Consider the following 12,271-nt stretch of genomic DNA (forward strand, 5'->3'; position numbering starts at 1 on the left):
AATGAATCTACTTGCAGGATTAGTATTTTCTGTATTTTCTGTACAAAGTTATTAGCAACAAAAAATCTTTAAATAAACAAACGTATCTTTACTGGGAACTCAGTCATCACTGGATATGAGTGAAAATATCCAATGGGATCCGAACCTGATTGACAATGCTTTTCCACAGTCATTGGTGGCTCTGAGATTAGTGAAGAGGTTCCCAAGTATGTAATGGGCTATGGAAGAGTTCATATATTCTAAGGCTAAACACTGTCCATTGGGGTTTTGGTAAGATTTGGGTCTTAGCATCCTAGGCCCTCTTTTCAAAGGGAACTCTGTGGAATTTGGGACAGGAAGGGGAAAGGTCATAGACAAGATTGATCCTTCTTTACCAACTCCCTTAGAGGGAAGGAGAAATCTTCAGGAAGAGCATTCCCATATCACTGTTACCAGCTAGATGATCTGGCTGTTGTTAATTTCATCTTTGATTATTATAACTGTAATAATGTTTCCGATTCAGCTCATTTTTCACCATGGCTGCTGCTGATTGTTTATACTTGAATTTCTTTTAGGTAGAATAAAGGCATTCAATTAAGTACATTTCACTTTGTGTATCGTCTTTTTCACTTTCAGGTTCTCAGTGTTGCCTTTGTAAATATTCTCAAAATACGTTCTGCTCTTACATGCATCTTAGATTTTATTTCCTGATATCTGTGCAGGTTTAGTACCTCAGTTTCTCATAATTTACGGCTGTGCAAACCTCACCACTTTGTGACGGTAAGAGCACAGGGTTCTGCATCACAGGTTAGGTTCCTTTTATGAAGGCACTATGAGATTCTGAATTAACTCCTATTATGAGAAACACAGGGTAGATTAGAAATACAGTTGGGTAGAGTACTAGATGGCTCAGGGAATTGGAAGTAGCTAACTGTGCTTTTCATTCCTGTTTGACTGGGGTATGGTTAGTTCCTGCCACCTGACAACTACTTCACAGACAACATAGAATTAACCTGGTAGTGTTACATAGAAATGTGTTGGAGGGGTTCAGTTGGTATATCTAGGTCTATTTTCACAGTTATTAGTCAAGCCCCATCCCTAAGCAGTACAACTAAAAAACAGGTTAAAGTTTCTCCTACCATTCTTGTTTTTTCTTCTTCTTTTTTCTTCTTAGACAAGCCGTGCGGGGATCCACCATCTTTCCCTCACACAATCCTGCATGGTCACACTGGTTTTGAAATGGGCGATGAGCTGCTCTATGTTTGTGCCCAGGGCTACATCATGGGCAACAAAGAGACTGCTTTTACATTGCTCTGTGACAGCTGTGGAGAATGGTATGGGCAAGTTCAGGCCTGCATCAAAGGTAAGCATGCACACTGAGGTCCTAAACAACTATAGCTGCTAATACATCAGCCAAGACTGTCCTGGTTTTGGGGAATTGCTGGGGACTGGACTGTTGGAGGTCTCTGCAGGACTTCGGCATAGCAGCCTCTCTCCAGCTACTCATGCAAATTGCAGTTACTCTTGTGGTGGCATTCAGCACCCTTACTAAGTACCAAGCCAGCTACTTCTTGGCTATTCTCATGGTGAGCTCAGGACAACAGTTTCTCCAGAAGCTATGAGTGTTCAGGTAGGTAACTAGATTAGACTAGGGAATCCATGCTCTAAAGTGGTATTAGAAAAGGTAGGCAGGAAGGATTGTACTTTAAATAGCAGTCAGAGATACTCCTCCTAGGGAGGCAAATAAGGGAGCAGGGAGCAGAAAGGGAATATAACATAGGAGTTAGGAGAAGGTGAAGTGCAGGGAGATGAGATGGGAACGGGGAGTACCTGAAATCTATGGATGGTTTAGCAAATTAGCTGGTGACCTAGAAGTCTCCTTTTCCTGGACTACTTGAGCATTCTGGTCTTGTTTTAATTATTTTCTCAAGCTCTTTTGGTCCTATTAAAGGAATATGCTACTGGGAAGAAAACTCTTTCAACAGGATGCACATGAATGCCTCCATTAGCAGCTATGCCCTCCTTGTTACCTCAAGACCTCCAACTTATCTCTGTTAGCTGCCCCTTGGAAAAAGTTGTCAAAAACTGGCATCTGTGCTTTTAGCCTATGTGGCCCACGAACAAAGAAGTTTTAATACGAGGTATCAGACAATAACATCATAACAAAAACAAATGGAAGTAGTAAGTGCATGCTAGTTTAATGCCGTATAATACAGAGAACAAAATGGTTTAATTTTCCACCCAAACACTGGAAGCACAAAGTCCTTAATACCTTTTTTGATATAGCACGTATCTAGGGTTACACCTGTCTTCCTGTATGTGTGTCAAGCAGCCAGGTATGATGGGGTGGTGATCATGATTAGGGGCCTTTGGCATTACCACAGTAAAATTAATAGATGATAAAAATATAATGGGTGTGTCTACATGTGCATTAATCTGCTTTAGTTAATGTGGATTAAATATAGTACCTCTATTGTGAGGTACTAGGAAAAAGCACAGTAGCTTGTTTTAATGTGCATTTTTATACATGCTCCGGAAGGCGCAGGGGGACACTTTAATTAGTGAGCCGCACTAATTAAAAGTGCATGAATGTCATGTGTATTAGTGTCCCCCATGCTGAAAAATGGCAGCAGAGCACTTGGAACTTAAGTTCATTGAATGAGCTTTAGTTCTAAGTGCCCCACCACCATTTTTCAGCGCAGTGATGCTGATACATATTGTCATGGTGTGGGGTCCCCAGGGATGGCCATGATGCCTCTAGGGCACTGTGACTGTGCCAGTCTTGCCCGACAGGCACCCTTTTTCTTTCCTGCCACACCTTGCTGGTAATTATAATAAATAGGGAGGCTGCCCTCGAGTTTATGTTTGGACATGGTCCTGATGGACTCCACTGAACCCGGTAGGTTCTTGCACCCATTTTTGGGTCCTGCTTAAAATGGATGCCTCACGGGACAACCTCAGTCTTATGGGCTAGATGTGTGGCTGCAAAACCATCTCTTTACCACACCCCATGCCTTGCAGACTGTATTCAAACATTGTCCCTTTGAAGCCTTGCTATAGCTCAGCCTCTCCTTCATCACCGGACTCTCCGCAGCCCTGTCTCTGTGACCACAGATGGGCCCAGGGCCCTGCCATCTTCTGGTCAGCTAACCAGATGCAGGTGCAGGCTAATTCCCTCGTTAGCCTGCTACCATAATAACCTACACCTGTGGGGTTTCTGCCTGGCTCCTAGGGCCCTTTCCCTAGGCAGTTTCTGCCCTTAAAGGAGCAGGCACTTTAGGGCCATACGACACACATGGTGCCGGAAGCTCCTGGAGTGCTTCTATTTCCCTGCACCAGCAGACTTGATTAATTGGGTCTGCTCTGAAGTGCTGGATTTCCAGTGCATGGAGCCAGCTCCTTGCATGTCTATAGGAGCCCATGGTTTTTAAATGATGCTTAATGAACATTAGCTTATTTTAATGTGCATTACTAAATAGAACATTTATTCAGCAATGCTTTAATGTGCATTAAAATAGGCCAATGTGCATTAAAGCGCATGTGTAGACATGACCAGAGGATGATAAACTGATTTATCATTACCTGTTCTAAAGTTACTAGCAGAAACTTCCTTTTTGGTAAATGAAGATAAATAAATAGCACATTTATCCTTGGACTATATACACAAAAGCAAATGGAGTTACACCATTGGTAAAGTTGGCCCTAACACGGCATGAGCACATTCTTTGCAAAAGAGTGTGGGTCAAACTCTGCCTGCACATTCACTCATGTTGCAGTATGAGGTTGATCAGATACAGTGGGTGTAAATAAGGCTAGTCATCGGGGCTGAGGTGGTGTGGGCACTAAGGTGTATGGTTGACAGCTCAGAAGTTGCAAGTTTGAGGCCATGGCAGAGGTGCTCATGGCACATCCCAGTCTGATTACAAGGAATCTGTGAATTGTATTAAATACCTTGTTATAAGGAGATGAAGAAAGAAGCATAGTGATGGTTATTCACGTCATGTTATTTGTTTTGGATAGTATCTCTGCAGACTTCGGAGTAATTGCTCATGCCTTCACAGTAACTGACTTGGTGTAGTGTTCTGCCCAATTTGTCTTCCTAGCACTTCCACAGAAAGCTTGCTATCTCCTGTTTTCTTTATTTTGTTGGGCTTTTGGAAGCTTACTCCAGCCAGTTTGTACCAGGATTCTCTTCCAATATTTCCAGGCTCTTAGATGTGGTCATCACTACTGGTCAAAATGAATCAGGGAAGATGCAACTGATGGGAGCAAAGGGGAAGAAAGAGATTGGCAAAAACTGGAGTGATAGAAAAGTTTAATGAGGGCTGCCTGCGTGTAAAGAAGGGGTGGATTTGATTATTGTCATATATAAAACTGTAGCCAGCTTAGTAGATTTTCAAGCATTAGTCAAGTGGCACCGATGACTCAGTATGTCCTTCCATCCATCAACACCTGCTGGAATCATCTTTGTGGGTTGATGAGATGAGACTTCATAATACCAAACTGCTGCTGTGCTTTGGTAGAGATGGGATTCAATATAAAGTCTTTTTGAAAGATTTTCTTTGATTTATCAACCAGGCCTTCCATAGTCACAGTCTTTCAAATCCCTTATTCTGACAAATCCCCTTTTTCTTTAGTATTAAGCATCAAGTCCCATTTACTGGAAATAAGCTCTGAGCATATCCAGCCAACTATGTATTTAATATCAGAACCAGCCCCTTTATGGTTGTTTTTTTTCCTTTTTTTTCATTCTGATGTGGGATGTGACTCATAGATCTTTTATGTACTAGTTTTATTTACTCAAGGAAGGGTAACTACTGATGTTACAATCAAACCAGAGATGTTTTCAAAGCAGTTTAAAGGAGTTATGCCCTCGGATATGGATAGAGCGCCAAATACATTGTTTACCAGATACCATGCACAAGGTATGAATGCAGGTCTTGTATATTTTGTACTATGTTTATTTATATAAGAAGCCACATAGTTGCTACATCCTGGGCTACTGAAATGAAAAACGGATGTTTGCACTTGCCTTTGGGTACGAAAAGCAAGCATACACTGCAGGTACGAAAACCCCTATGCCTTTTTATAAATATACAGAGAAAGACCTGAGTCCCTACTGTAATGTTTTTATTGAGGCTGTATCTCAAAGACTCTCAAAAACAGATTTGCTTAGGATGCAGGTGTTTGCTCATTTTGGACCCAAAATAAAAGTGCTCTTTTTAAATTCAGTGGGAGTTGGGACCTGATTCTATGAAGTGTTCAACACCCTCTTACTGCTTCCTGAATCCTGTGAAATATATGATTTTTTACAAAATGTGTTCAGAATTTAATTCTATAGCATAGATACGGTGTTATCAGAGTTGAACAAATTCTCTTTGAATGAAGCCCAAAACCAGGGTGGCACATTGCATTGTAAGATCATATTAAATGTGTTGTCCACCAAGTCCTTTCTAACTCTTTCAGTACTACTGATTTTCAAACAGCTTCCTTCCTATAAATGTTTGTTTTGTCATGATTTTTCCAAAATCTATTAGCTCGCATTTGTGTAGAAGGGTCTGGTATTGTTATTTCCTGCTTCTTCTTATCTATGCTATCTTAGAAGGTATGCCTCTTCTGGTATTAAATACACCTTCCAATTAATTATGCTCAGCAAAGTTAATTAACATATGGCTTACTCCTTCCTCCACTAAGGAAGATTTTAAAATTAAACTATATCTAAAACTGATGTATAAAGAACATCATTAGGTACTGTCATGCACTATAGTGTAAACTGAAACATCTGAAAATATACTGAATCATCATGAGAAAGAAAAAATGAACCACAGCATCTTTTTTTTGTACCTACAACCAGGTCATTCAAAATTCTCCACAAAATAATTTCATCTAAGGGATTCTGCTAGATACAATCAATGTTTCATTCTTTCAGGCTGAGGAAACATCTGCAGTTGATGTATGCTCTTCCTGGATGGCATGAATAATAAAGAAGCCAGAGGCTGGCATGCACGCAAGAAAGGCAGTCAGTAGAGATGTAAATTGAGGAGTCTGTGGGTGAGAGATAGGCTGGGGGAGGGGGAAGGGGGGTGAATGTAGTGGGTAAATAGTGGAGAGGTACCTAGGGAGTCAGATGTTAGGCAGGTTATAATGTGTCATAAATCCAATGTCTATGTTTAGTCTATGATTTTTTTGTATCCAGGAGGTTGATGAAGTGAAGTTCATAGGCTCATCTGTGAAAAGTGTTTTGTAAGTTCCCTTTGAGGAATAGAACTGAGAGATTGGAGACAGTGGTTTTCTTGTGAGAAATGTGCCCCCACAGGTAAGGTAATTGGGCATACTTGTCTTTAATAGATTTCCGGTGTGCATTCATTCTGGTGCGCAGTTGTTGTTTGGTAACATATAATATATCTCATCCCTTGCACCAAATGCCCTGATGGAAAATACGTAGGAGACACGAAACAACGACTGCGTACCAGAATGAACTCACACCAGAAATCTATTAAAGACAAGAATGCCCTTACCTGTGGGGGCACATTTCTCACAAGAAAACCAATCTGTCTCCAATCTCTCAGTTCTAATCCTCAAAGGGAATTTACAAAATACCTTTCACAGACAAGCTTATGAACTTCACTTCATTAACCTCCTGGATACAAAAAGTCATGGACTAAATATAGACATTGGATTTATGACACATTATAACCTTCCTATCATCTGACTCCACAGGTGCCTCTCCATTGTTTACCTGTTACATTCATCCTCTTCTCTCCCCTGTCCCCCAGCCTGTCTCTCACCTACTGACTCCCTTTACATCTCCACTGACTGCCTTTCTTGCATGCATACCAGCCTCTGGTTTCTTTACTATTCATTCCATCCAGGAAGAATGCACACACCCACTTGCTCAGCCTTACTCAGCCTGATGAAGGGTTTTTAAACCTGAAAGCTGGCTAAGAAAAATGTTTCGAGCTATTTAAGTTGGTTTAATAAAAGATATCAGATTCACCCAAAGAACCTTGTCTGGGTTTCTTGGAGTCCTTTTTAGTTACTTTCTTTCTTTTTTTTTTTAGCCCTCTGCCTCTCTTCCTTCTGTCCCTCCAATGTTCTTTTTTCTCTTTCCCAATAGTTTGCTTCATTGTCTATCCCTACCGAGGCCAGGTCTTACTCTGTGTGCTTCCCCCTGACATGCTACCTTTGCAACTGAAGTGTCTCTCTTCTAGGGTCTGAACAGGCTTGAGATTCTGGACCCTTAATTTGGTCCTTGCAAGAGAGTAGAGCCCTTCAGCAATCTGGTTCCATCTCATTGAAAGTCAAAGAAACTTGCCTTTCTGAGTGAAAAATCACTTTCCCCAGGCTTCACTTCTCCTTTTCATCAAAATATGCCTTAGCTGCTCCCCTGTTGAAGGGGAACAATGACTCTACATTTTTGCTCCACAGTCCTTTTTGCTTCTGGGTCTCAACCCCTCTCATGTTGTGGGGTGAGGACCTCTGGGCCTCCCTCATCCACACTCTTGCTGGGGCAGGGTCTGTGGGTCTCTCCTATCTCTGTTCTCCTCTTACAGGGAGAAACTGGTTGCTAGATGCTCTGCATTGAAGTAAATGGAAGTGGACCCAAGGCGAGTACAATACCATTGCTGTGCCTGCTGGTAGCAGGCCAAAGCAGCATCTTGCTCAGTGTTGCCCACAGGGCCAAAACAGTCAAGTGGAGTTGTGAAGGCTCAATAGAGATGCTGCCTCTCCCCTTCCCATCCCTCCCCTCCCCAAGACCTTCCTTAGAAACATATATCAAACATTGGTTAGCAGAGAAATCTCATTAGCATTCAACTCTGACAAAGCTCAGAGTAGGTGTTTTTGAGTGTTTTTCCTGAAGGGTTTTGACTTAGAGGTTGGTATTAAATTGTATATTGAAACTATATGTTGTACAAAACCACTTTTCTTTGCTTATAGGAGTAACTCTTTTAGCTTACTAAAACTGTAACCCCCTTTATGCTTGCATTTGCTGTTTATATTTCAGGAAAAAGAATAGCAATTGATTAAATGTGTTTCACTTTGCTTGTACAGCCTTTTTGTACACTCAGGTTCTTAGCATAGCTGTGATTTGTTAACAGTTCCCCAAAGTTTGTTAAATGATTAATAATTGTTTTGTTTTGAAAACTGGAAACAATCCCATTGGTTTTAGATTTTAAAAATGTTTATGGTACTTTATTTCATCATTCTGTTAGGTCAGACAGAATTGACTGTCCCTTGAAGTTTTCTTCAGATTTTTTTATGACACTTAATATGCAATATTACTTCATCTTTTAACCCTAGACTGTGTGTGGTGAGCTGTTGTATTCTTTGTGAAAAGTCAATTGGGCTGAATAGGTGCAATAGATCTTTCCTTTGTTAGTTACATTGGTGAACTTCTGGCTCACCTCTTGGGCATAGTATCCTAGTTACATGGTGATGAGGAAGAGGATCATGCAGGGAAAAATGCTTTAAAAATTATTAAATACTTTGAATAATACTCCATTATTATTTGCCATCTTCAGTTTGATGAGGTAGTATTATTCTTATCAAAAGCCCAGTGAAACAGTATTATTTTACAGAGTAGGGAAAAAAAAGACACACGTAGGTTAAGCAAGCTGTCCAGGTCATCCAGGAAGCTTATGGCTTAACCTGTAATAAAACTTAGGGATGTCATATTTAAAAAAATATCCAATGTTGTCCAAATTCTACTCCTGTTGAAGTCAATGGCAACATTGACCGCTTTAGTGATTTTTAACTAGCAATCTGATCTTGTCTGGGCTGCAGCCAGTCTGGCAATGAAAATAATAAGACTTTAAAAACATATTTTATGATTCTTTTTATTTACCTCCTGTTTTTGTAACTCAGGATGTATTTTCTAATTTTGCTTTGAAACCACAGAAATTTCGTTTTCGTTAAAAAAAAAAGAAGGCTGAATACCATGACTCAAGGAGCCAGGACTTTATGAAAAATACCAAATGTTGTAAAACTCAGTGAAAAATGGTAACACTGCATTGACCTGTTTTACACTAATTGTGAATCTGCCTTTGTAAGACAAGCCTTGCAGCTAGCGTCTTTTTTACCTGCATTAAAAATAAACATGATACAATGAACTAGTTTTAGACAAAATTTAAACTAGTTTCTTTGCTGTCTCTCTCTCTCTACCCCTTTCTTTCTGTTTATTGCTCCATTCAATAAATAAAACTCAGGACTGGAACAGTATTTCAGAATTTCCTTGTGAACATTTCACTGTTTGTTCAGGGAGGTATCAGACCCCTAAGAAGTTATTTTTGGCAGAAATTTCCATCTTTTTAAAAAAGGATTGTGCAGTCATGACAACTGTAGGGCAAGTAAAACAGAATGCACCTTTCAAAATTCAGAACTGAATGAAAATACTCTCTATTGAAGTTACCATTTCAGAACACACATGCCTGGAAGCTGTGGGGTCTTGCTAGTGATTATTTCATCTCACATATAGACACCAGCATGCATTGTACAATATAGAAGAACAGTCAAAGCAGTTCTTAGTAAAAGTAAATCATCGCCAGTTTTTAAAACTGACCAAGTCTCATTTACAAAATGACATGTCAGTTATAACTGTAAGTTTGATTGACTTAGTGAGGTAGGGCCATGCTTTCAAAGTGCTGTATTCCCAGTTAAGCACCAAAATAAGGGGCCAATATTTCAAGAGCATTAAAAAAGCCAGGTGCTGAACTCTTTTGAAAAATATAGTACTTGAAAGAAACCTGGCCCTAAGCACTTTTAAAAATTTGGCCCTTAGGTAATGAAATGTTTTCATTCTCTTTTGAAAAAAAGACTTGTACACTTTGGACATTTTAGTCTGTGTGTGTTTTCATGTAAAAAAAAATGTAATATTTATCCAAGGGGAGGTATTGTGTGACTAAAATTAAAATTTCCAGTTCTTTCTGAAATATTTCAATCTTCAGAACTATTACTCAAGCAACATTTAAATGGACTGTCTGGAAGATTATAAGGCAAAACACTGATATTTCATTAAACAGTCAATTTGTAAGTAGCTGGAGGAGGAAGGGTTGATCACTAGCTGCCAACATAGATTTGTTTAGAACAAATTATGATAAAGAAAGTTAATTTCCTTTTTTCACAGGATAACCACTTTGGTGGATGAGAGGAATGCAGTGGGCATGACATTACTGGACTTGAATAAAGCTTTGGCACAATCTGATATGACATGGTCATATGTGAACAGAAAAAAGGGCAAACTTGATAAAATCATCAGTAGGTAATTGCTTAAATAACTCCGAACAAAGGGTAAATATAAATGAATTGGTGTCAGAATGGTAGGGACAGGGCTGTCCCTATGCGGGAGGCAAATCAGGGTGACCACCCCAGGACCTGCACTTTGGGGAGCCCCGCAGTCTGTGCCAGATAGGCCCCACCACGGCCACCACGCACTGCTGCTGCCACTGCCGCTGGCTCTGCTGCTGCTGGCGAGTGCTGCCAGCTCTGGCCATGCGGGTCCCCCTCCCCTTGCCCTTCTACACTCTGCCAGCTCCTGCTGCTCACCACCCAACCCATCCTGGGCCCCGCACAGACTGCTATGCCCTGGGCCCTGCACACCCCTAGGGATAGCTCTGGGTAAGGAATCTCAAATGGGGTTTTATGGGGTGGTCCAGAGCTGTTTAACATCTTTTATTAATGACATGGATGCACCAAGTCAGAGTAAAGAGCCTCCTGATCAAGTGTGGAGACAATGGGACACTAGGAGGAGTTTTAAACACTTTGAAAAATAGGATAAGAATTCAAGAGTATCTTGATCAATTAGAGAACTGGGATATAGACAGCAAGCAAAATGCATATAAGACAAAAATAAGGTGTGATACCTTGGGAAGAAAAGCCAAATGCACAAATACAGAATGGAGGATAACTGGCTACAGACTGCCAAGAAGGATCTAGGTGTTCTGGTGGATCACAAACTCCATATGAACAAGCAATATGATGCTGTTGCAAAAAAAGCAAGTGGAATTGTGGACTGCATTAACAGAAATACTGTATGTAAGACATAGTGCATTTGTAGACAACACATTAAAGCGGGTTAAATGTCCTTTTGCACTGCTTTAATGGTGTTGCTGTTTGCACAAGTTTGCAAATTCAGCAACATATTGCACCTTAAATGACTTTGGGGCGCAGCAAACTAAAACACCGCTGTGGAGTTTTAGTTTGCTACCTTACAGCTGTGGAGGGAATTACCAGACTTTGGGGGGCTTAGGAGCTTTGCAGACAGCCCCAGCAGGAAGGCAGGCTGCGCTGAAGGGAAGAAAAAAAAGGGATGAGCCTAAACTTTTGGGATTTTTTTTTTTCTTTTCCTGGAGCCTGCCTTCCTGCCTGAGCTGTGCGGGGGCCTGGTACTTCCCTCGGCAGCTGCAGTGCCTGCCGGGACTGCCTGAGCCGGGTGCTTGCTGGCAGGTGTTGCCTGGGAGGGGGTGGGGAGGGCTACCCCTGCCACAAAGGAAAGCACCAGGCCACCCCCTGCAGCTCAGGGACTGCTTGGCCCACCGACAGCTCACTCTCCCCTCCCCGCCGCCAGAGAGGCAGGTAAGGACATGGGTGTACATGACACGGGGATTTACTTCACTTTAAATTGAAGTGGTGTCCTTGAAAAAACACTGCTTCAATTTAAACCCCTGTGTCATCTACAAATAAATGCCCATAGGAACTAATAGCTCTAACTTGATGCTGGTTAGGTCTCAACTGGAATATTGTGTCCAATGGATACCACAATTTCAGGAGGGTGTAGAACAGTGGTTCTCAACCTTTTTAGACTCTAGGATCCTGTTGAAAAATGCTAGGTCTTCATTTTCAGCGATTTCTTGATTATGGAGGAAGAGCCATTCTTCTGTTGCAAAGGAATCAGAAACACCACAACAGGTCAGAAAGTTTTTGACACTACAGATTCCTATTTGAAATCTCTGGGTTTATCTGGTAAATTATGTGTAGATTTCTGCACACACAACACTGTGAATATTGTGTGGCACCCTGCATAACCCTTAAAAGGTTCTCATACCCCCTGGTTAAGAAGCTGTTATATAGAGACAGGAAGGATCCAAAGAGTAAAAAAGATGTCAAAGGGTTTTGAAATCAAGCTAAGAAGAAAGGTTGAAACTTAGATATGTTTGCATTGGAGAAAAGGAGAGTAAGGGCAGGGGGAGAACACAATATCAGATTTCAAATATTTGAAAAGCTGCCATAAAGAGGAGAGAGATCAATTGTTCTCCTTTGCCACAGAGGGCAGGGTTGGAGGCAATGGATTGAAATG

At 41.0% G+C, this 12,271-nt stretch overlaps 1 protein-coding gene across 1 annotated transcript in view; it reads left to right on the top strand.

Annotated features, from left to right (window-relative positions):
- The window catches only part of SUSD5 (sushi domain containing 5), a 77,903-nt gene that overhangs the window by 48,759 nt on the left and 16,873 nt on the right, over positions 1-12,271 (top strand). The window contains exon 4 of the mRNA XM_019483338.2: positions 1,154-1,342. Coding sequence (XP_019338883.1) covers positions 1,154-1,342 — 189 coding nt within the window. The remainder of the gene's footprint in view (positions 1-1,153; positions 1,343-12,271) is intronic.

Source organism: Alligator mississippiensis, chromosome 5, assembly GCF_030867095.1.
Source record: "Alligator mississippiensis isolate rAllMis1 chromosome 5, rAllMis1, whole genome shotgun sequence".
Taxonomy (NCBI): domain Eukaryota; kingdom Metazoa; phylum Chordata; order Crocodylia; family Alligatoridae; genus Alligator; species Alligator mississippiensis.